The following is a 25515-nucleotide window of genomic DNA, read 5'->3' as shown; positions in this document are numbered from 1 at the left end:
GGACAATGCTGTATCTCACCTGGCTAGCAGTGCATGATGCACCAGTTGCACACATTGCATCTATTTTCCTTTATATATTCTTTATGTGCTTGTTAAAGCCAGTCAGTTATTTGTGAGAGAATCTACTTCTTGATACTTTAAAATGAGTTTTATTGCTTATTATCGGATTTATTATCTGTGATGGAACAAGAAAGACCAAGCTGTACTAGGGTTATAGTCACTTGTGTGATATGATTTTTTGCCCTCCTTTTTGTTTACAAAACAGAGGTCTGACTGTCAGGCACTGAAACTGTTAAACTAAGTCTGATGAGTTGTTGAGCACAGACTGGAGGATACAGCCATATGTGTTTACATTTTATTAGAGTTCATGAATCTCCTTGAGGGATTTGGGGGCCTGTTGTACTGCATGTTGCAAAATCGGGGGGAGTTGCATTTTCCACTGCCATTAATTTGAGTTTTAAGATTAACTTTAATAACCAGAACGTTGTGAGTGAAAGTTCAGTTTTGAGTTCTGCTTGGGGATGCCAGAAAATCTGTCCAACCTCAGGTATTAGGCATAAATATCCTTGCTGTCTTTAAGTGCTGCCATGAGCATCACAAGCACCCCAGGTTTTGTCTCTGGTGACACACCTGAAAATCAGCAAATAGGTGAGAATTCTGGCTTTCATTTTTCTTAGTGTTGCCATTTTGTAGATGAAGGGGGAACTAGGGCTGAGGAACACATCATTAGGAAGTGGTAAAGTTTACATATTTAGTTGGAAATGATACAGCTGTACTTAACAGAACAACACGGGATTCACTTCTGGCAAGAACAGCCTTTTCTGACATCAGTTTAATGGATCGGTGTTTCTGGTGCCGGTAATTGATCAAAATAAGTGCCAGATTGGCATGGGATGGTTTGTGGTAACTGGCAGCCAAAGGAAGAAGAAGTGGGCAGGAAGTCAGAGGCAGAAAATGATGCGCCTGGCTTTGCTGGTGGTTTTCCCTCGCGGTACGGCAGCTCTGGACGCAGTGCGGATGGGGATGGTGCAGGTTAGCTGGGGAAGGTCTCACATGGTGGCAGCTAATCCGCACGTCTCAGTGACTCCACTCGGCCTCCGGCGGGTTGGAAAAATGACTAATGCCAGTAGCTGCGTATCACAGGTGGCTGCCGGCTGCTGTGGCAACCTGGGATTAAAATCGCCTCATCTGCGGAGCCGCAGTGGGTGTTTGTTTGGTGTATAAGAATTGCACGCAGGGTTCTGAGCCGTTGCTGGGTTGGGCAGCTCGTCCCAGCGCAGCACAAGGGCGGCGGGCAGGCACCCGGTGCGGTGGGAGCTGGGGCGCACGGCTGTGGGATGGTGCGGGCACGGGGACCCGTCCCGGCGCGGGGAGCGGCTGGGGCTCCTCGGGGAGTACCCCGATTCTCACGGTCCCAAGACAGGAGCGCTGTGTGCTCGGAGCGCGCTGTGGGCGGCGCAGTGGGAGCTCCGCACCTATTTGCCAGCACCGTGCCGTCTGAAACTAATCACGGGCGATCGCGCTTCCATCGCGTGGGGAAGGGACGTGACAGCAAAGGAGGGATGGGTTAGGCGCTGCTTTCTGCCCGCATCAAAGATGGCGGCCGGGACGCGGAGCGGGCAGCGCCGTCCGGTACCGCGCTTCCGAACCGGGGCGCGAGGCCGGCCGCCCGCACCCCCTTCGGCCGCTCGTTCCCCTCGCAGGGCTGAGCCCGCCCCTGGCGGCCGTCCGGCCAATGGCGGGGCGCGCGGGCGGGCGGGGCGGGGCGGGGCGGCCGGGCCGCGGCCGGCGACTTAGTCACGGCCGAGCGAGGCGGTGCGTGCGGTGCAACTGCTGGCGGACAGCGGGCTGAGAGACGACGACGCCGCGGCATAGCGGGGCTCCGCAGCGGCCGGGCGGGAGCCATGCCGACACTCAGGTAACGCCGAGCCCGCCGCGGTTCCTGCGCACGGCCCCGCGCCTCGGGGGAACGGGTGGCGGGCGTCGATGCGCTCCTGTTCTCGGGAGGAGCGGGGGCGGCGTTCCTCTCCCTCCGCCCGCGCCCGGTTCTCTCTTTCTCCACGCGCGCGGTGTGTAGGTGCGGAGTCGGGCGCCGAACGCGCTCTCGGCCGCCCGTTCGTGCTGCGGTGGAGCGCCCGCGGGTCAGCGCGGGCACCGCTGCGTGCTCCCCGGCCGCCAGCGCCGCGCGGACAGCAGCGGTCCCCTGCGGTTGTCGGGGGCGGCAGGTGGAGAGCGCCGCGAGCGGGGCCGGCGGAAGCGCCGAGTCGGGCTGCAGGGCTGGGTGGGCTGCGCGGTGCCGCTGGGGCGCGACTGGGGGGCGACCCCGCGCAGCTGTCAGCCTAAAGCGCTGTTGCAGCGTGCCGCGCTCCGAGCCGAATCTGGGCTGAGAGGCGAACGCTGAGGAGCAGGGTTACGGTACGGCACTGGGCTGTTGGCTATCTGTTGGCAGTACGGCTGTCTCGGTGCATCGGGGTGTTAACTGAAGAGTGACAGATCTGTTCAGTGAAGTGAATTACTGTGTCTGGTTTTACTTCCCAAAACGCTTCCTTTTAAAAGGAGTTGATCTTCAGAAGAGAACCAGCAAGTTTCGTTACGTGCTGGCTCTGCTCGATCCTCCGGCACTTGATGGAGTGCATGGAGCTGAGGACCCTCCCGGCTCTGGGCAGACCTCACGCTGCCCTGACCAGCAGCACGGCTAGCACTGCCTGGCTGAGGCTGGCTCAGCTGTGTGAGGAGCTTGGTGGCAGTGGAGCCAGTGGTGTATGTGACGGCTCTGCTGCCACAAGGCTGCGGCTCTGGGCTACATCTGTATGATCCTGTGGGTGTATCCCTGTAGAAGACTGTGGAAGTTTCATAATGGATGAAGCCTTTGGAGAAGATGCTCCTCCAGGTCAGCACGTAGACGTGCAGCTCCTCTGCCAAATTCTGCGTTAAGGCTTAAATAATGACAGCACAAGTGATCCTACAGGCACTTTGTGTGTTGAAAGTCTGTGCGCTGAGGTGGCTGACTGTGGTGCAAGCGAGATGGTCTGGAGTCATGCCGTGGCAGTTCTGACATGCTTTTAGTGCCGGGTAGGCTGTGGCTGACAGTGGTTGTCATTCACTTACAATTATGTTGCGTGGGGAAGGAAGATGAGAGGAAGCTTTTAACCATTCACATGCAGCTAATACGGAACTGTTGCTGTTTGTTTTTGTTTTTTAACTGTAAGTGACCTTTGATAAATTCAAATCTTAGGTTATATGAGGTTTTCCTATGTTCCTTCGTGACTGAGGTAAATGTTTAGAATGTGTCTTGTTTGGCCTCACCTCCAAGGGCAGGACCAAGCCCTTAGGAATACACTGACATTTCAGGTCTTGTGCCACAGTGTCTCACGATCACAGCCGGCTGCCGTGTGTTGTGGTTATGCCGTGCAGTTGGAACACACATTTGTCTCAGTCATGTTCTATTTATTAAGGCTTTCTGACTGTAAGATGAGTCTTTAGCATGAGAACTTATTATTGAATGCGTTACAGCTGCACAGCAGGATGAGGCTGCTATAGACCAATAGAAAAGTTGGATTTATCAACATAGCATTCATTACAATTTATTATCGCTATGCACATATTTCTGCAGCAATTAAGAAAAAATCTGAAATGCTTTTCAATATTTGTTGTTGAAAGCATAACAATTTAGTACCCAGAAGCTCATTTTCTCCCCCTCCCTGTGTACCAGCAGCCAGTGCTTCCACTGACATTTTGATGCTGCTGTTCCAGCGGAGTGCACAGTGATATCAAACGATAACAGAATTGTTGGTACGCAGACACAGTGCTGCCAGCATTCAGTAGCTGACTTGAAGCAGGACTTGATTTGTAAAAATGCCTGCAGCAGTGGGGCAATCACTAATGTATGACCATGATTTTGGACACAGCTTTTGAGATCCTTCAGTTACGGTTACTTGTGTTGGTCTTTTTGAAAATGATTGAAAGGTAGCTCAGTACTCCCGGGCTTTTTCTTTGCTTTGTTTTTATATTCCACCAGTTTGATTGCATTCTTTTTTGGCAGTATGATGAGAAGGGAGCAGTATGGGAAATGCTTTGGCTGTTGGTGAGAAAGTAATGGTCTTAGCAATCTCCCAAGATGCCATAATTAGCAGGTGGAGATTTGATATTTAATGGACTACATTGAACTTAATATTAAGCTAACTTTTGGTGCAACCCAACATTAAAATACAAGCTCATAAAATATATTGCTTGTTGCCAAGCACTTAGAATGCAAATGCTCAGTTCACGTAAGCTTTCTGTGAAGTAAGTTGGCGTTGTTCCTGCAGTTTTGTCTACTATGGAATATTTCTGTGTCTGAACAAGTTACAGACTTGTATCAGCTGCTTATATATATGTACTGCACATGCACACACTCGTGTACTCGTATAGTCAGATGTGTGCTCATAACTTTTGCACATGGAGAAGTTGTCACTTGTTTCTTGAAGAGCCGAATGTTCTTTTGCAATAAGTTGGTTGAGTTAAACAAAAATGTCCTTCCGGAATGATTAGATAGCAGTAGTTGGGTGCAAGGGAAGGGAGAGAGGTGGGAAGGCTGTGTTGTACATGAATGTTTACTCCATGTCTGGTGCAGAGGTGTAGCCCTCAGATAACCAACGAATTGTGAAATCTCACATCTCTGGAAACTACTGATGCTGCTTCTCTGTCTTTTACATCCAGATGGTTGAAAATAGTCCCTGAATGTTCAGTCAGTCCAGGTTGGACACCTGTGCGACTGAGTAGCAGAAAGGAGGGCAGTAAGGTTCACGTGTGGTGCCAAAAGTATTAAGCTTGGGGAGGAGGTAACATTTTGTTATCTGTGTCTTGCACTTGGAAATTTAGTATTCTCCATGATCCTAAATGTTAGGTTTATTTTTGTGCTTTTGCAATATATGGCTTTATGGCATATGTGTGATTAATACTTTTTCTTACCGGGCACATAGCAGTTAAGTAACAGCCGTAGCTCATCTGTGGCAGTGCGAAAGTACAGTGTAACAGTGAGGATAATTTGCAGCTCCTCCTGAAGGGAATGGGTGATTTGCACTACCCTGAAATGTAGTTAGTGTCTGGTTAATCTGTGTGAACATGCCAAAGATTCAGAGCAAAGTCTAGCAGTACAGACACTGGACTTCTCATGTTGTGGTTCACAAATCTGGTATTAGAAACTGCTGATCACTGTGCTGTCTGCTTAAATTGGCTGCATGTTTGGTTTATGTCTTGGACAGAGATCCTTGATTCTTTTCCTACTTTGTCCAAAAAGGTATTTTCACCAAGTGCGGTCAGTGTGACACGCTATTTCTGAGCATACCATCCCTAGCATAGCTAATTACGGTGTTGGCTTTTAAAGTGCTCTGCCCCAGCTGGCACATCACTACACAGCCTCTTGAGTACTCAGCAGGGGCTTACTGTAAAACACAGTGGAAGCAGGAAAACTTGAGGATAGGATGGGAGTTGTATGTGATGTATGTGATGTAGAGAACTACCTGGATTAAATGGCACTGAAGGTGCTAGTTCCTGCTGCTGCTGGAATGATGGCAGTTTGTATGCGTCTTGTTGGCATGGTAGAGCTTCTGTGGGTGCTCAGCCATCAGTACAGAGTTGTTCTTGTGCCACTCCAATCATGCAGACGGGTACGTCCTGCAGCACACAGCTCGAGAAATATTTGTTAGCTTCAGCTGTGCTTCTTTTGTTGAACACCCTAACTTCTGAGGTCGTGCTTTCAACACGTCGGGTGTATTTTTGAGAATTTTTGGAGTACAGCTGCTGTTTTTTCTTGCGTGTGCCTCACTCTTAAGTGCTGATGCTTGCTTTGTGTAGAAGTTAGCCACTGTATCTTCTTTTTTTCTCAAGTGTAGCTGTAAAATTGTTGTATCTCAAAGAATATTAGAATTGGCTAAATGTCAAGTACAGTAGCGTTACTGTATCATTGCTCATTCTTCGATACTACTAAATACTTGGTTTTAAAATGGAAGTGGTGTATTGTGTAGGGGTACCAGGTGTGATCCTCTTTATCCTTATGTTACCTCAACCATCACCTGTTTTTTCCTCTTTCCTTCTACCTAGATTAACTTACATTATTTTGATCTGCTTTATGTATGATTTCTGTATTTAGAAGGAACAACGCTTCTCACAGTTACAAAAATATTTACTGAGTCTTACAGGTTTTTACTAAGCAGATGTTTCCTATTTCATCGACGAGTGAGCTGCTTTTCTGGCTTGGTCTTCAAAACAGTCTTGCACTTGGACTTGGCAGTATAAGGCCAGTCTTTAAAATTGTAACAGAAATCAAACTATGTAAAGTGTGGTTTGCTGTCTCTATCAAGGATGTTAATGTTTGCCACTTTTCACTTCTATACTTCAGAATTTAACGTTAGATAGAGATTAATGTGGCATCCCAAGAAGAAGAGGAAGTGCAACTGTTTACTTTTGGCAAGTATCTTCAAGTCTGACAAATATTTGTCGGCTAAGGGTCTTTTATAGTAGCTGTGAGAGGAAGTTCATGAATGAGCTTTCAACCTCTGTTGGACACGGTTCGTGAGATTGCTCCGTGTCATCTCCTTTCTGCTTGTTCTGTGTTATTTTTTCTGATCCTGCTGAGAAGTTAATTAAATCCATCATTCAGTAGGCAGATGCTGAGCCTGTAAAACATTTCTCTTGCTCTGAACGGGCCGAAACAATTGAAAACTCATTGACATTGAGATTCAGCCAATGCTGTTCTCCAGCTTTGAGCAATCATTTGGTGAAGGCTGCAATGTTACAGCAGTAGTATGTGGGAGATGTAGAGGCTGGGAATATGCCTTCTCTGCAGGTACTTGATAGAGATGTAGTAAAGATGGAGGCACATTTGGTGGCATTCACGTTAAAGCTACCTTGGGCAGCTAGAGCAAGTGCTTGCTGTGCCAGTTGGAGGCAGCAGGTGTTGGCTTAGCAAGGAATGTTGCAGTTTTGAATGTAGTTTAGGCAGCCTTGGAAAACAGCTGCATTCACTCCTACTTGACACCAGGCCTGCATCTAATCCTTTGGTATTACTGCATTATCACCCAAGTATGTGCAATTCAGGAAAATGAAATATATATTTTCTCAATGAATCTGAAAAAAATGAAAACCAGCTCATTCAGTTGTTGATGGTATGATCTGATGTCTTGTTTTTATGCAGTGGAAGTCATAATAATGGATTTCAGATTGATAGCAACCTCCATTCCTGCTTTTTAATCACTAGAATTTACATTTTAAGATGACTACCATGCAAGATCCATGGGCTCTTAACTTCAGTTAGACTCCTAAATTGTAAATTGTTGGCCATTAACAACTAAGTTTGTTCAGTGGACTTCTAATAACTTGGTCTGGTTCTCCCTATGCCTAAAATCTGGTATTGCAACCTGAGTGCAATTCTTGAAAACAACAGAACATATTTTTATATACTTTATTTGATAACCTGTAGTCTGTATGTACATCGTAATGTTATTCTGATCAAATTTGACTCTGTCTGTATGACAGGCAGGTTATTGCTGGGCAGAATTTGCATTTCTTTGTTTCTTAGTTATTTTCAAGAAAAAATAAAAAAGGTTATTCTTTACATAGAAAATGTCTTGAACTTGTTGTACCAGGAATACTAAACTAACTCGAAAATAATCGGCTCTCTTACAGTGAAAATGTCCTGTTTGGAATGGGAAATCCTCTGCTTGATATATGTGCAGTTGTGGACAAGGACTTCCTTGACAAGTAAGTCTTAATTTCTTTTTTCTTTTTTTTCTTAATGTCAATTTTGTTTCCAGATTGACACCCACAAACTAGCAGTGAACTAAGTGCTGGTGTAATGTGAGGTTTACACTGATCTTTGTGGGATTTTGGCCTTCTGCTAAAATTGTATTTGTTGTTGGAGCCATTTCTGTCATTTCAGCGTATCAGTCAAGAGCAGAACCACTTCTTATCAGGTAGTCTGTTATCTAGCTTAAGCCTACTTGCTGTGCTGCCATCTATATAATTACATCACTAAATTGCTGCTCGTGTGTTCCTGGTGGCATTGAGCGTAGTCATTCTCTGATCACCTTATAGAGATGGGGCTTTTCCAGAGCTAAAAACTGTAGCTACTTTATCTAAATTCTTTTTCATGAGCTCATTTTCTACTAGTTGTTGATAATTTGCGTATTTGGTTTTCAAGTGATGGGTTATTTGATTCATCTTTCAAAGTGCTCACCATTCTTTCTTTCTGTTTCAAAATACTATTTCTTCTTCTGATCTTTCTTTTAGTTAGTAATGGGAATACTGAATCAAGAATAAGCTTCTTGTCACTGGATAAAGAATAGATGCACAGTTCTTATTTGTGAATGTGTATTGCCAACCACATTGTTTTTTTACTAAGCTATAATAAAAATAATAATTTGTTTCTTCATTTGGGTTTTATTTAAAGGTGTGTTTAAGTGAGAGCCTGCACGTTGTGTCTGGGCAGCAAAAGACAAGAATTTTGAAACAAGAGTTTCAAAAATATCTGGAACTTTGAACTCTCGAGACATGCTCTTGATTTGTGAAACAAAATATTCTGATGTAATTCTTTGGCTTAATATTTCAACTGAAATAACTTGGAAACTATTCTCTGAACATAACTAATACCCTACCTCCTCCAAACCAACTAATCATTAGAAATTGCTATCAGAGAGGCAATGGGATCGATGTTGCTGCAGTGAAAACATGTAATAGTGTGTTGTGCTTTTCACTGGGCCTGATGTGCTATGCAGAACTTAATTGAATTTAAAACAAGTCTTATGTGTGCAAGTTTGAGTCCTGTCAGACCAGTCTAACTATCTTGTGGAATGTCATATGCTTTGTGAGCGCTTCTTTACTGCCAAAATGGCTTAGTGGTGTGATGAATTATTTAAAGGAACAATTTCACAGAGGGCATGCGGATAAGGTGATATCTCTGCTAATAGCCTGAAAACTGGGAAGCTTGTCTACACTCTAACCTGATTTTCCTTTTTACTCCCTGTTTATGAGTGTTGTCCATGGACCAGTGTGTCTGTGGACAAGACTATTCCACAGCATGTTTTGACTTCAAGTATAACTACTTCTTGTGATACTTGCTGAAATGTGAATCAGATCGCATGCATCCTCAGCCTGTGAGGGTGCATCAAATAGCAAGCCTAGCTGTAGAACAATTGTTAGCATGAAGTTATTTAAATACTTCAGGGACGTACAAGAATGTAAATATTTTAGGGCTGTGAAGCAGTTGACAGAAATTGTTGACTGCAGCATCTAGATCTCTGGTTCTGCATGTCAAGGAAGGCATGCATCTGTCTCATGTAGGTTAGCACTTTGTCTCTTTGCAATCATCAGTCACTTCTGGAGTCTCTTGCCTCTTCAAGTAGATGAACTTTTTTGATGGGACCATCAGCCCAGCTGGACTCTGGCATGAAAGTGTGTGAAGAGGCTGTAAGTACAGAGGGAATACATAAATCAAGAAATGGGTTTAAGCTCATTTTTACTGTTTATTGAAAAACAACTTTGAAGGAGAGAGAGAAAAAATGAATGGCATCTTTGAAGTATGTATGTTTTGCTGTGGTGACAGTTAATGTATGAAAGGAAGCCCTCATTGCAGTGCGGGAAGAAATGCAATCTTGTTGATCTGTAACTTCCTAAGTACAATATGGATCTCCTGCAGTGGGCTGCCAGCTATCTGCAGCGCTGGAAGTGGTTGGGTAATCACAGGAGAAACCAAACTTCATGATCATTCTGCCTTTCCTTACATGCAGTAGTGTACAGCTGCATGGTCACAGATCTGTTAAGTTTATGCCTTTTAATAATTGAGCAATGTTAGCATCTGGTAAATTCAGCTTTCTTGATTCTTACAGCACTTGGTGTGGGGGAAATAAGGATTTGTTTATTTGAATGCTTTCTCACCTGCGTGAGTTTCAGGTTTATAAATTAATAAAAATGCTTTTACAGCAACTGCTGTAAAAACATCTGCTTACTTGCACTGAAATGAAGGCTGGTCTGTTTAGCTGTTCCCAAAAACACATGCTGGAGTGAGCTTGAAAGACCAAGCAAGGCAAGGGGTGATTCTGTCACAGGGGTCACAGGATCACGGAATGCACAAACTAAAGACTTAAATGAAAAGAAACAAAACCAAAATACAACTGTAGGCCTTTTTGCCTTGATTAATGTGTTTAGCTTGACTTGGGGTACCTCATCATCTTTTCAGAAGGTCTTAACATAGTCAGAGGTAATCTTATCTGTCTGTACAATGCTAAATGTATAAGAAGTACCTAGTATAAACTTAAAAAACATATTGTCCCTGAACATTTACTTTAAGATTGTTTTTTATTAATGTTCCATTGTTTCAGTCAACTTAGTGAAATATCACTACTAAAAATGGCTGGATGGTGTTGACTCATTTGGTAGAGAAGCTGAACAGCTGAGGATTTTATTATTACCTTGTGGTTTGAGTTACATCTGTAGAATCCAATTTAGCTTATCTCAAGGTCTGAACCTAAAACACTGTTGATACTGCTGAGCTAAATTGCATCATCCGACTGCTGTTAAATTAAGAAAAAGGTTCAGCGTTTGCTTACAAAAACTGAAGGTAATGATGGTTGTCTTTAAAAAGCCTTCTTAGAACTAACGTGCCAGTAAAATTTGGTAGCTTGCCTGACAGCATAATTAGAGCTTTCTACAAGCCCGATAACTTTTCCTAGTGCACTTGGTTAAATGTTTAGTTTTAATGAAAGATTTTAGTTAAGCTCCATTTAGAAAAGGCTATGTGAAAAACTTCACCTGTGCAGAGAATTCTGCGTAAGGAATTGTGACGTTTCCAAGGTACACTGAGCTGGGACAGTGGATAAAAATTTGGGAGTTGCATAGGGCAGTAAAGGATGAAATACTGCAGTTTTACTGGAGTCCCACTTGCTTCATTGACATGAAACTTGGAAAAAATGACAAAAAAAGAGCTGGAGGTAGAAGAGCTCCATGAATTAAGTTGCCTTGTTTTTAACTAAGCAATAATGTTAAGTGAGAAGACCCTTGCAGAAGACTTGTTTGATGAAAAAGATGAGCAGCTTAGCGGGAATTGACAGTGTTCTAAAATTAGGTGATACGTTTTCTTCTTTAGAAGTAGTATTTGTAATTTTTATTGGGGAAAAAATGTAATTTGCTTATTACACATTTGTAAGATTGTTTTTTTATTTAGAATACTGTAGATAAAAGTCATTGTTGGTATTCTGAGTATCACTGCAGGTAGTCATATTACATTCTTAATTACAGAGTTAATGAAGTGTTGTTTACTATTCACATAGAATAGGAAACGGGAGTTGCAAAAAATGTAAAAGTAGAGCTCGCTTCTATTTATTCTAGTAACGTAGTGAAAGTTTGATCACTCATGAATTGAAAAATAAGACGATGTAGTTAAAAATTAGCAATTATTTGTCATAATCTGGGTGTTTTATTATTATTAATTAGTGCAGGTGAAATTGATTTGTGATGTGTCACGAACGGGAAGGGCTATTTTTTAATGATAGCAGTTTTCAAGAGGTTGGCACTCCATATTGTAAATAAAACCTTCTTAGAATTTACTCAAAACTCTTAATTTTAATGCACGTTACTACTTGTTTGATTGTGCTTCATTCAGACAACGTGCAACCTCAGTAGCTTTTCTTCCCTGGGTGTGTGTATCCATCCTTGAAATTAAATATGCTTAATGTGTCTTTTTTTAGTAGCTTAATACTTGATAAGGCTATTCCTGAACAGTGTGTGAATACTACATCAGTGTTAGTCTAACCTGTGTTCTGAGGTGCTTGCGCTACTGCTGTTGTGATGCTCCAGGCATGCCCCCCTCTGCACAGCTGGGCCTGTGGTCTCTGCGGTAGCCAGAGGGAGAGGGTGGAGGCAGTCTGAGTGCATCTTAATTGCTGGTGTTCTTGTTTTCCTCTAGTCAAGAGCTGCAGAAGGGTAAACCTTCAACTGTTTGAATCTTATTTTACTTTGTTTTTGTTGGGGTGGAACTTGGAATATTCCAGGTTACTGGAGAAAGACCGAGTCTGTGTTGAGGCTGTGAGGTCGCAAAGCCTGTAGTTCCATAGTAAGTTCAGACTGAATGTTGAGCTGGTGACAAAGATCCTTCATTTCACAAACTGTTGGTGCTCCTTCTTACTAGTATAATCTAATATCTCACTGAGGTGTTATGCTTGCTTATTTTTTAATTGCTATAAAGAGATTCATACATGAGCCCACCAGTTGCTGGTGTAGATGCTTGTTGTGTGTCATGACAGTCTGTGCCAAACTCCATAAAACAATGCTGTAGCTTTTAGCACAACTTAATAATTGCACTAGGAAAATCCGTATCTTTGCAAACTGCATGAATTGATTTTTAACGTGCAAATGACAATTTGTTTTCTAGCTCTACTTTGAACTTGTGGTTTTATGTCTGTCTTATCCATTATATTCTAGGCAGCTATGGCTAGAGAATTCGGTGTGATTATTTTTCCAGCCTGTTCCAGTGATTTGTTCTTCCCCTTGTCCTGAAGTGACAGCGGTGCAGTAATCTGAGGTGCATATGACAAAGTGTAAAGGGGAGCACCATGGCCCAGTATGACAAGCTGTAGCAAGTGAATGGTTACATGAAGTTAGAGAAGCTCTGGGGAACTTCTTTGATCAAGTTTTTGATAGAGAGGGGGAAAAAAAAGAGACAGAAGATCTGCCCCAAATTTGCTCATTCTTTTCTGGTTACGACAAGTCCATTTTTACAAGAGTGCGTTCCAGCATTCTGTTGAACCTTGATAATTCTTTGTAGTTCTCGAATCAGATTTGTGATTTCGTTCTGTGCTGCTGTACTAGAGAACAACAGAATGCAGCTTTTGGTTGGTGTGTGTAAGGTGAAGTGCTCGGATGTGTATCCTAAGTTATCAGTGAAGTTTCAATGTCTGTAGTATTTCTTAGTAATTCAGGAAACTGCAGGTTGTCGGAAATCGCTTATTTCTGGAGACTACAAGCTTGAAATTACATATTTTCTTTAATTAAGGGGGAAAAAAAGCTATTCATAAAATAACTTGTGCAAAATCTGACTTCCTTCTCGAGCAATTATTGTGCTGGAGTATGTCTGATACGCATGAGCTGAGGCAAACTTCATGTAGAGTTGTGTCAGCAGTTTGCACTTCTTAAATACAGAATTAATTATGAGGTAAGTTGCTTTTTTGTTTGAAAGCACCGACTACACGTTTCTGTTTTAGCCAAGAGCATGTGAGGCGTAGCTGTCTTGTTTTCAAAAGTAGGTCAGTTCAATTTAAATATATAAACTGGGGTAAAAAATAATAATAAAAGCAGCCTGGTACTTTAGGAAGATAATTTGAATTTCAAATTCCTGTTGACTCACAGAATTAGAAATGTTCCAACACGTTTTTCTGCAACCAGCCCTCTGTTATATTGTTCTGCAGCTGAAGCAGGAGGCTCCTTCAGGCTGTGTGTTCAGGCAGGAACTGTCCACATACCTCCATCCTTTTTGTTTCTCCACCAGATCCTTGGATGTCTGGGCATGATGTTGCGGCTACCACTGTGGGTAAAGAGTTAAGATGCAAAGCACAGTGGTGGTGGCTAGAGGCTAAAGGGAGAAACAGTTCTTCCCAGAATCAGTAATTGCTGTTCTAGGAATCCGTGATCCTCCCATGGTAGCAGACCAAAGGGTTTCTGTCAAGAGATCTTCCCTTAGTCTCTATTTTGGTGTTGCTTCTGCATCCTTCATAATGAAATGAAGATTTTTTAAATTATTATTATTATTATTTATTTATTTATTTATTTTGGTGCAGTAAAGTGAAAACAAACAAACAAACCCCCAAACCTGCCACTTTTCATATATTGCTTTCTTTTTTTCCTTCTCTCCCTCCTCCCCCCCCCCCCCCTTCCAAGTTAAGCTTGTACTTTCAGTGGCTTGCTAAGTTCCTTAATATTTACCCCAATCTGTGTTAAAATAATTTTTGGAAAAGGTGTATTAAAGGATGTGAGCTACCTGCCAGCTGTATGGTTAAGCTTCTGTAAGCTGAACTGTTCTCTATCAGGTGAGCAGGTGCAGAGAGAGACCATAGAGAAGACCTTGCTATTGGGTAGGGCAAAGGCTCATTGAGTTTGTAATGGTAAGAAATGGCTTTTGCCTTGCCTTACTGGTAGAAACAGACATCCATATAGTTAGATAACAGTCAGAGAACAGAGTGTATCTTAATAGATCTTTGAATAATAAAATACAGAAATACCCCTTCTATGTAAGAGTCACTGTTCTAGTTTCTAAATGAAATTATTAATATTTAAGTATGATATACCACTCTGGCTGTGTCACTGTGAGCAGTCAGCAAGGTGAATTCTTAGTATTTTAAAGACAAAAAAATGTTTAACAGAAACGAATATTTGATACGACCTTTTCACTTTATCCTCCTTTTGAAGAATTCTGTTGCTTAAAAGCAGTATTTGGGGCTTATTGATTTTAGCTTTTTACTGGGCAGCAGTTGTCTTCTGCATCTTACTGATTTTTATTGGTGGGACATTTCTTTCTTTGTACTAAAAATGCTGAAGCATTCATGGTTTAGGAATATTCCATTTTTTTTTTTTTCCTCCTAGAGGTAGAGATGCAACAGGTGTAGCGGGGGCACAAAGTTGCAGTTCAGTTATGAAATGTTTTGTGTGTATGAAATGTGTTGTATGAGACCCAAAGTAGTTGTTTGATATTTACAACTGTGTGACACTGACTTCCTTTGTTAGTTTGGAGTACTGACCTGTATTTCACTACAGATGTGTAGAGCCTGTTGAACTTGAAACTAATACTTAATGCACATTGCTTAAAGATGGTTTGATTTTCAAGTGTGAAGAAGTTCACTTGAGCTTGCAGTGTATTCATATAGGGCGTGCAATGAGTTTTTATCTTGAAGAAACCATTACAATAGTGTACAGATACACATAGGAGAGTCTCAGAGTCACTGCCACTGTTGTATTACTGTCTTCCCCTAATGATTCCCCTAATGATTTCACTCAGAGGGTGGTGACACTGGAACAGGTTGCCCAGAGAGGTTGTGGATGCCCCATCCCTGGAGGCATTCAAGGCCAGGCTGGATGTGGCTCTGGGCAGCCTGGTCTGCTGGTTGGCAACCCTGCATGTAGCAAGCAGTTGAAACTAGATGATCATTGTGGTCCTTTTCAACTCAGGCCGTTCTATGATTTGTTATAGTCTCCTCGTGAGAGTAAGAGTTCTGCAGCAGCAAGGTATTTGGGGAATTTCAGTCCTAGCACTGCCAGGATCTGACATAGAACTGTTAGAAACTGATTCAAGCAATATGTTTTAAAGAGATAATGTGTACTTGTGGCTAACTTAGAAGAGAACAGGAACCCTTCAGATCATTCTGGTTTAGGCTGTGTGTATTACTTTTTGGAAGATTTTTGCAAGATTTCATGGAAGTAAAGTTTTAATGCAAGATTGTGAAAACTAATTTGAGTTCATAATAAAAAATATTCCTCTACAAACTGTTGTTTATTTTTGGTTGAAAAAAGTCCATCTGGAAAGGCTGGATTGTCAGAGCAAGAAAAATGGGGAAGGCTGACAGGGCTAAAATATGGCTTAGTGGTCAAAGATAATATTAAAAGAATACACTGAAGAGCTCAGTCTATAAGCAGAGTAGCGTATACTTCTTCATAAATTAACTTGTTTCTTAATGAATCATTAAAGGTTGAATAAATATGATTTCCACTAATGTGATGAGTACTATGAACATCCAGAGCAACAACTTCGGAAGCAAAAGGGTGAAGTGTGGTGATAGCCATTGAAAAGGAATTGCTTTGAGAGAATAAGACAGCCAAGGTGCTTGTGGTCAGATAGTTCTGAAATTATTACTGCAGAAGTAGACAGTGGAAGTGTTTAGAAGTCCTAAATATTTAGCTCACCGTTTTATAGTTAAGAAAACTGTTTTGACAAGGTCCCTGCTATGTGCTTAAGCCCCAATTGATAGGGTTGACCCTACTAAATGATCACAGTATTCTGCAGTCTACTGATTAACAGGCTTTGAACTTTCCTGACTTTCTTAATCCCTTTTAATCATTTAAACCTATTATTGTTTTGACTTCAATTTCAAAAGCCCTTTAAGTGTGTCTTACAATATTAATAGCTGATTAAAGTCCTGATTTCCAAACATACTGTCAGTAGGGGAGGGGAAGCTCAAATTTACTGCACTGGATAATTTTGACACAGCTATCAAGGAAAACTTTTGATGAAGAGAAGGGATGGGATTGGGGGGAAGGAAAAAAAACACAAAGAAAAAAGCATCAGAAAAAATGTGTATTAACTTTAATGTTGAAAATAGTGCTCACATCCATTTAAGAAGTGGGGAAACAAAATGCTCAGTAGCTATACTACAGTGCAGTGGTTTTACTTATTTATATTTCACCTAGGGTTTAGCAGTGCAATTTTAAGTTAATTGTATTGAAATTTAAATCCATCTTTCATTTTCCTGAGTAGCATCATGGCAAAGAAATCAAATCTTTCTGATAGTATTTTTAGGATCTCTTTCACCCGGAAATTCCAAAAGCTTTTTTCTGAAAAACAGATGTTTATGTAGGATGTGATACAGCTGAATAGAGCTCCAGTCATGCAAGTACACAGGAACTGGGAAAAACTGGTGTTGGAAAAATGAGAGCACCAGGAACTGTTCTGTGGTTTCTCCAAGGTGTGGCTTTGTTTTGTGAGCTCTCATGTTTCTGTTCCAATAGCAGTCTTTAAAGTCTGGAACATTTTATAAATGTAATGGCCAAGATCTGTGGCTTGAGTTGCATGTAAACTCATCCTGAAGGTGTTTTAATTCTGTTAGGCAGTGTATTTGCCTGCCAGTATAATGCTGTGTGTTGTTTTCTGTAGCTGGTGTTGATTCCATGCTATTCATAGTGATGGAGAGGCATTTGTTTTCCTCAGTCTTGAGGTAGAAGTATCTTAACTTCCCTTGATGCTATTTTCTGTGTGTCTTTCCCCCTCTCAGTAGCATATGTTTTTCTCCCATCTAGTTTTCTTCTTTCTAATTTAAACATTTTAGCTGCATCTTCCATTTAAAAATGGAAAGGGACAAAATGTAAGCAGTTACTGAGGCTTACCACTCACCATGGTGTCCTGCTGTTCTGTTCTTGGTTTTTTTGTCTGTTTGCTCTGCCTGATTTCTCGATTAAGCTGCTTCCTTGATGTATCCAATATTTGACGTAAGGTGGAAGTGCATGTGGACTTGGCTGCAGATTGTGGCATCTGATATATCCTCCCTGCAGGTTACTGCTCTGTGGGCCACGCTTTGTCCCTCCCTGTATTTTTCTTTTTATTTAGCTACTTGACTCTGCATCTCTGTGCTTTGAAGTTACTGTGTGAGTGGTTCTTCTTGCTGTCTGGTAGAATGGTGTGTTGTCACCGCGTACTCCTGCCAGTTTGCTGTCATCTGTGTGTTTTGTCAGCATTCACTGCATGCAGCTCAGGTTGCTCCTATGTGTGTGCCTTGGCGCTGGGTCTTGCACTAATGAACGCTGAAGTTAGTTGAGATGTGCATTCTCTCTCCTCCCTAATACTCCACTAAGGGAATGTCTGTAAAGTCTTTTAGGTCATTTTCTCTTTTGTTTGTGTGAGTGGACTTTTGCCAAACTTAGTTTTTCTGGAAGCAAGTTTTCTTTGGAATTGCGTTGCTATCATACAAACTCTCTTTAATCTTTTTGCTTCTCAAGGAAGTGATTCTGGTCTTGTATTTTGTTTGGCAAGAAAGCAAGTGTCTATTCAGTCAGGATACTTTCTAAAATCATATAACCTGCATCAGGTCATCCTAGAGTAACAATGACCAGCTGTTGCTGAAGACGGAAATCGGTGTTGAAGGGGTGTCTGATCTGCAGTCAGCTTAAGGCCAGGAAGAGCATGTGAAAAGCTGGGTGGGAGAAGCTGCACAGATGGAAAATGAGATGCCAAATGGGAGAGAGACTGTGGGGGAATGGGAAGCATGGTGGTGCCTTACAGATCATGAAGCTGGGAGAGGATAGCAAAACAACAGAGGAATATGCAGGGAAGGAATGAAAAAGCAAATGTACCGCACTGCTGGGTAAAGAAAAACAGTACAAGTCAGGCAGGAGGTGGTGACTTTGAGGATATGAATCAAAGTCCATTATTGGGGTGGTTTATGGAGAAAAATGATGTCTTAAAACAAATATTTGGAGTAGGTGTGTGTGCCAGTTACAGAGAACTTTAATTTTGGTTTAGCTGTTTCTGTCTGATCCATGATGCATTTGGCTGCTGAATTTCTGTGTAAGGCGTAGTCTGGGTTGTGGGTTTTTGTTTTCAGCTTTATTTAGAAAATGCACGGCCCCTAAAATCCGGGTTAGCAACTTTAATGCAACAATCCCGACAGATTAAATTTGTGCTTCCAGTTTGTGGACATGAAAACACATCTTGGGTAATCAGCAACTTTGTTAGGCTGTAATAAAACTTGCAATAAACTGCTGCCTTGTCAAAAATGGAGAAATATTGCCATGGTGCAAGCAGCGCTCAACTGCTGCGGAAAAGCAGTTGGCTTGCTGTTTTTTTATATGTCTGTAGCTCCCATCGGAAGAAATAGAGCTGGCAGTGAGGGCATCATTGCTCATACAGCTGAAAGACTGCAGAAGGAAATAAAACAAACAAACCTTCCATCCCTGTCCCACCATAGCTCACATCAGCCAGAGATGTTTGGGGAGTTTGGGCCAGTTCTATGCAATGGCCTCTAAGTGCTCAGGGGTCAGTCATGGCAGCAGGCTCACACATGGCTGCACTTCTGACCCACGAGGTCTCATGGGGCGCGCTGCCGGTGTTGGTCAGGAGTGCTAACGTGGCTTGGAAAAGGGCCCATGAGCACCAGGGTCCTGCTGGCTGCTTGGCCTAGTTTGAGAAGATTAATAATTAAGAAAAACCACCAGAAGAAGGGCTGCATTTCTTTTTTTAGACGAGTGAAAGGAGCTTTAACATCGCTTGAAAGCTGAAGTAACCTAACTGCTGAATCACTGTTATGGAAAGGCACTCTGACTAATCTTAGGTACAGGAAGACTATACGGAAGTCCTTAAGGTTTCTTAATGGCTTTGTTGAAAAATTAGGAAGAAATGCTTCCATGGAGCTCTGCTGTAAAAGGCTGCTTCTTTTATTAATGAAGCAGAGCCTAATATAGCGTCAGCTCTTTATCTGTCTTGTCCACTTAGTACACCCGGGAGGCCTTGGCGGTACTAACTGGACAAGAAAAATCACACTCTTGCTTTTTTTATTTTTTTATTTTTTTCTTCTGTGAAGTTCAAAGAACATGGCAGAAATGCACCTGCTCATCCCTTCCATTTTTAGTATATCTGGGAGAGAGTGAAAGCAGGGTATCTGCAGCAGAGCATGTTGGGGGTAAGGTGCTTATGAGAGAGCAAAGCCTGACTTCATGTAAAGGGGGGTCAGATTGGAGCTGTGTACTGGTTGGTTTGTTTGTTTTTTTAATCAGACAAGGGAGAGAAATGGCTGCAAAGCTGTACATTTGTTCACAGCTTCCCATGTTGCTTTACTGTTTTTGCATTGCTGAAATAAATGCTATTCTTTTTAATACTGACTTACTCCCATTGACATTTAATGTGAAATGTCTTTTTATCTCCAGCTTTTCGGGAAGTATTCAGGAGAGTACTGCTCAGATAGGTGTATCTGTATCTCCTTAATGGGCAGTGTGTGTATGGAGATGTTCACCTGGCTCTTCTGGCCTAAGCAGCAGTGCTTATGTCTGTGCCGGTTTGTTGCTCTGAACTCTGCAATTTGGAGCAGATTTGAGCTTGGCGTTCATTTAATGTCTTGTTTTGTTGGGTTTTTTACCTGTTCATATTTAGTATAAGCTATTTTTCTTTCTAATTTGGTTAAGACTGTGTTAAATTGGATGGTGCCTGAAGGGTATTTTTGCTGATTTAAAAGCATTTTTATCAAACTGCTGACTATGGTCCAATTGCATTAGTACCTATCCCTGTCGTATTAGGGGAAATTTAAAAAAGAAGAAAAAAAGGTGTTGAGTTATAGGATTACCATTTCAGGAGAATCTCTTAAGCGCGCGGCTCAAAGGCAGTGCTGAGCTTGCAGGTTCTAGAGTGCTTTAAAAGAATGAAAAGCCGACATTTAATAAAATGCTACTGTACAAACTGAAATTGAGATGATAATGTTGTATGTGAATGCCAGCAAAGTCATGTGCATGCAAAATTAGAAATCCATTCTGATAATAGGGAAAAATACTGAGAGATTTGGGAAAGCTTGGTCTATGGAAGGTGCAAAAATATTTGGTAATTCCATACAATTATTTCAAGCTTCTCTCACTGAAGTATGTCCTGCTTGCTGAGGACTAATGGGAGGCATTCCAGTCACCTCACTTGGCAGGCTGATTTGAGCAGCTTGGATCACCCCTGCTGCACTCTTAACAGCAGAGAGATGCTGTTCCAGAGGGTAACTAAGCTGGGTCTGTGTTTCTTGATGAAATTTTGAGAGAGTAGTTTGCTCATTTTTTTTACTTTTTCCCAGTAAGTTCAATGCAAAAACATACTTTTTTATAACCATGTTGGAAAAAAATTCTGTTTAAAAAGAAGAAAATCAATTATATTGATAGTGTAAGAGGATGTGAAACTTGCAGTTTAAACTGAGACTGGGACATGGATGATGGAATGCTGATCAACGGGGTTGTTTTTAGTGTACTTCTTTGTATTATTTGCAGATGAGCTGCTTGTGATCATAACAGGGTATGTTGGAGTGACGTTAGTTTGTGTGAGAACTTGTGGAACTTAAACCAAGGCTTCAGAAACTCCTTATGCAACTGAGTTTTGGGGGAGAGCCGATGTCTTCCTCAGGCGGGTAAGGCTGTCAGTCTGGTGGAGCACAGCCGGCTGCAGAGATGGCAGGCTGTGCTGTGCCTATCTGGTGGGGCAGCTGACGTGCTGTGGGGAAGCAGGCAGCTGTGCAAGGTGATAGCTGCTGCAGCTGGGGCTCTTTCTGTCCCCTCTGTGTCTGCACAGCTGCCCACCAGAAGCAGGTGGCTGGAATGTTGGCTGCTCTCTGAGGAGCTGAAATGGTTGTTAAAGAAATGGTTGTTAAAGGACACAGTGAAGCACTGAGAAGGACTGTTTCTGAAACATACTGAAGTTTGTTTGAACTCTTCTGCCATGTGAAATTTCAAGTTCAGCTCCTTTGCCCAATATTTGCAGCATATTTGCTTTTTTGTTGGTGTAAGGAGTGATTGGGTGCACTGTAAAGAAGGTTTGCACTTAAACCAAATGACCCAAATGTTATTGAACTGCATTAGTGTAGTGTTTTCAGTTAAATGCAAACTCTGCATTTAGAAGGCGGCGGATGGAGCCTGCTATATCCTGATGAGAAGTGACTCCACAAAGGGTTTAGCAACAGGGTAAAGAAATGGATGTAAGTCAGCATGGTGCTATGGGAAATAAGGGAAGGCAGTCTCTGGAAATGTGAACAGGAAAAATGGGTCAGTTAGCCAGTGTCTGGTATGTCTGAATGCAGCTCTGGTGAGCTTGAGAATGTGTCTGGGGTTGATGCTTGCATTTTAAATGGATGCTGAAAAAAACAGTTTCAGAGAATATTATCAGGAAATGATAGAAGGAATACAGAATGTTTTAGCTGCTTATTTGAAAGAACATTCAATGTGCGAGGTAGCTTGGTTGTTGTTAGTGACAGGAATATTTACTCTGGTGTGCCCTGTGGTTCTGCACCTTACTGCAGGAAGGAACAAAAATGGGGACAGTGATGAGATCTTTGAGTCTGAAGGGTGAGCAGTTACTGCTTGCAGATTGACCCCGATGTTCCTTACTTCTAGCTGCTTCCATTCCAGAGGGCTGTCCAGGGAAATAAACAAAAGAAACAAACAAAAAACCCAATAGCACACAGTAGCTAGATCTGCGGAATAGCTTGAGATGGTGAAAGAATGTTTGGAGGCACAGCACCAGCAAGGTCACTTTTGAAAGGTTTTCCCCAGTGAATGACAACGCAGCCTGCAGCATCAGGAGTAGTAGGACTCATTGCTCCCTGAACCTGCAGTGTATGCAGCCCTGCTAGCTTGAGCTAGCAACCACGGCTGCTTTCAGGCTCTGACTTGCAGCACAGGTTTCTTATATGGGCTGCAGAAACTGTCCTCATAATGGCTTGTTGACATAATTATTTCTTTAACTATGAAAAGTCCTTGGTGTAATACTCGTATTTAGTAAAAGGGGAAACACTCAGATTTTGAGATCTATTTATGATTTCAATGTCAAGTGCAATAGTTTTTGGTACATGGGAAGTCAGTGTCTGGTCTAATTCAAAGCTGGGTATAAAGCAAAAGTTATGTGCGGTGGTAAATCTTATAAAGATGTAAGATTTTCTTTTGAAAGCTTTGTTGGTGCCTTGCCATATCAGAGCTACCCAAATCAGCAAATATTATGGAGTTCCATTATTTACGATAGAATAAAACTATGCTTTAAAGCTTTTATTTTTTATTTTTTTTTCTTTTTCAAACAAATTAACTGTTTCGTGTTGTTTGTTTCCCCAAGGTATGGACTGAAACCAAATGACCAAATTCTGGCGGAGGAGAAGCACAAAGAACTGTAAGCCCTTTATGGTGATATATTTGCATACTATATATATATTTACTTTCTTGTATACATTCCCATGTAGATTTTTAAAGCAGAAATGTTGTGTTTTCAGAAATAACTTTTGCTCTTCATTATTGCGTGCTGTAGATTAAGTGTTTCTGAAAACCAGACAGTTATTTTGTTAGAAAGATGAAAAAATGTGTTCATTCGCAAAAAATTCTCTTAATGGCAGTTGATGCACATGCAGTTTAGCTGCTTCTGTTCATCCCAGTTCATCTGCGGCACGGAAACAGTTATGATAATAGTTGTTGCTTTTGTGCAGTTTGTCAAGAGGTGCCTTAACCAAAGAAGCTTCAAGTTCAGATTCCAATTCTAGCTCATCTTCTGTGTTCAGACAAAATAACCCTTAACTTTGATTTTTTGCATGCTGTGTATTAAATGTACAGTCTTCAAATGTGAGTTAGAAGCAGGTGCTGTATATTGTGTCAGAGTTTTTACACGTATATTTGGTGATGTCAAGTAAAAAACCTAGTACCTACTGTCTATATTAACAAGATTCTGGGTGACTTCTGATGGTTTTTATGCCCGCGTTTTGAAAACTTTTCTCTTTACCCTATTATGATAGATTCTAAAACAAAACTGAAGTCCTTTCAGTTACTAACTTGTGTATACATGCCTTGGAAATGGAGGGAAACTTATCAGAGCTTGATATGCTCTCTATAATAACTGTTCAGCCAGAGCCTGTTATTAAGTATTCATTAAGCAGAAGATGGCATGGTTGGAACATTCTTGCTCTTTGTGACCCGTTTGTTTAGATATACACATAAGTCAATATGGTAAGTCTTCTATTTCAGAATTTAGATGAATTATCTTGCTCTTAAAATTCTTCACGATGTGAAATAGTAACATGCCAGTAGTAACAATAACTATCACTAGCTGAAGAGCTGTCCTCAGTTCATGAAGCCCAGACTTGTTGCATCTTTCACTCAGTGTTCTCCCTGTACTGCCTGAAGAACTTTCTATTTGAATGTCCTCTCTGCTATCCCTTAAATCCCTATTATGTAACTACTTTCTTTTTTTTTAAAGATAGTTCATATGAAAGACTGTAGAAAATGCTTCACTTGTCAGCCTTACATAACTTTATTTATTCAGTGTCTTTTCTGTAATGACTAGTGGCATGTTTGTATAAAAGTTATATCTCCTGAATAAGATAGAGCTATTTAGGGTTGCTTTCACGTTTCTTTCCCTTAGGATAAAGATAGTGAGGGATTTATTCCCTTCCTGTTTACATGTAGGTATATAAAAAAAATCTTTTTTGTTTGTTTTTTTTAACGTGCAGCCCTTGCAGAGATTTGCTTATTTCTGTTATTGCATTACCATTATTTTGCATTATTTCATAGTAATCTCAAAAAACTGGTAAGTAGTTTCACCATATGTAAGGTGAATTGGGTATCTTGAATGAATTAGGATCTATAGCTGTCAGATTTTTCCATGCTAAAAGTTTGCATGTTTCTCAGTGAGATCATAGGTTTCAGGCAGTAAAAAATGCATTCTGGTAATGAAGTTTTAATCCCTTTGGGGAAAGAAACAATGTGTGCTAAAAGCATTCGTGATTGAATTACTGACCAAATATAATCTCCATGTTCTTTTTGCAGATAGAAAAAGACATTTAACTTATATTTGTACATCATGGCAATGTACCTGTGACATTAAAGCTGTTAGAGCTCCTGGCAAGAGATAGGCAAGAGCAGTTGCCTTTGATCTGTAGATAAGATAGGTTTTATGCACACTGGTAATAAGGCATTGGTGGAAAGAATAGTTATGATTAAATAAGCTAGACTGTTTTTTGCCTGCTGCAAGAGTAGAAAGTTCTAGCATGTTCACGAATTAAGCAAAAGTTAAATGACATTCAGGTCTGTGTTTTGGACAGTACAAGTTGTACTGTGTACGCAAGTTTTATTTGCACAATAGATACTGATTAAACAGTGTTTTGATGTGCAATATTTCATTTGAAGTAGTTGAAGCATACTGAAATCCCGTCTGATCTCTTGAAGTATGTTGCCCGTTACTTAACTGCATCTTTTTAAATGAAGGGTTGAACTCTTTTAATTAAATAAAGAAAATTCAGTAAAGATACAGTTTTACATGAGTCAGCTGAAAGAGATTTTCATTGTTATCACTACTGTTTCTCTTGAGATGGTTTGTGTGCTGTGCATTATAATGGAAGAGTTGGAACAAGCTTTTGCTGTGAAACTTGTCATCGTCTTGAATGTCATTGGATACTTGACCAGGGAAAAACTCCAGTAGGTCAGCATGACGTGTCAGGACAGACCTGTGGAGTTCTTTGAACATGCTCTGCTGCTCTTTCTGGACCGCGTTAACTGTATGGTGTGGAACAGATGGCAGAGTTGGACCTCAGAGCACTTTCAGCCCTTCAGTTGCCTTATTTGACTTACAGATTAGTTGTTAAATACTTAGCTGTCCTTTTCTGTTATTTAGATGGATACTTCTTATTTAAAAGAAATTCCAGTCCTGGGAAGAGGTTCAGGATGGTTGTTGCTGATAGATTTATAGTCTTATTCTTCAGTGCCTTTTCACTACAATGTTCTTCTGAGTACATCCGAATATTTTAGAAGCAAAATACAAAAATGACTTTTTTGATGCCAAAATTAATCTGCTTAAAATATTTTATCTTCCAGTCTTTGGTATGTTGGCAGCTTTTGTACTGACTTACCTAGTAAAGAAGTTTGTGACTTCTTCAGCTAATAGTTCTGTGATGATTTTCTGATTGTCAGGTGTCATTTAGTTTCTTATGGATTATTTCTGTGTAGCCCTTCCTCATAAAAACTTAAGCATTGTTTAATAATACATACTTTATCTCCCAAGATAATCGGGCCAGTTGCACC

At 41.3% G+C, this 25515-nt stretch overlaps 1 protein-coding gene across 2 annotated transcripts in view; it reads left to right on the top strand.

Annotated features, from left to right (window-relative positions):
• ADK (adenosine kinase) overlaps positions 1-25515 on the top strand; it is a 258375-nt gene that overhangs the window by 6984 nt on the left and 225876 nt on the right. Inside the window, exons 1-3 of one of the 2 annotated variants that reach the window (XM_072339916.1) lie at positions 1774-1918; positions 7666-7740; positions 22568-22621. In XM_072339916.1, the coding sequence (XP_072196017.1) occupies positions 1905-1918; positions 7666-7740; positions 22568-22621 (143 nt within the window). In that variant the 5' untranslated portion in view covers positions 1774-1904. Of the gene's footprint in view, positions 1-1773; positions 1919-7665; positions 7741-22567; positions 22622-25515 lie in introns of those variants that run through there. The other variant, XM_072339917.1, reaches the window with a different exon arrangement.

Source organism: Excalfactoria chinensis, chromosome 6 (genome assembly GCF_039878825.1).
Source record: "Excalfactoria chinensis isolate bCotChi1 chromosome 6, bCotChi1.hap2, whole genome shotgun sequence".
Taxonomy (NCBI): domain Eukaryota; kingdom Metazoa; phylum Chordata; class Aves; order Galliformes; family Phasianidae; genus Excalfactoria; species Excalfactoria chinensis.
This window is presented reverse-complemented; position numbering and strand designations above follow the sequence as displayed.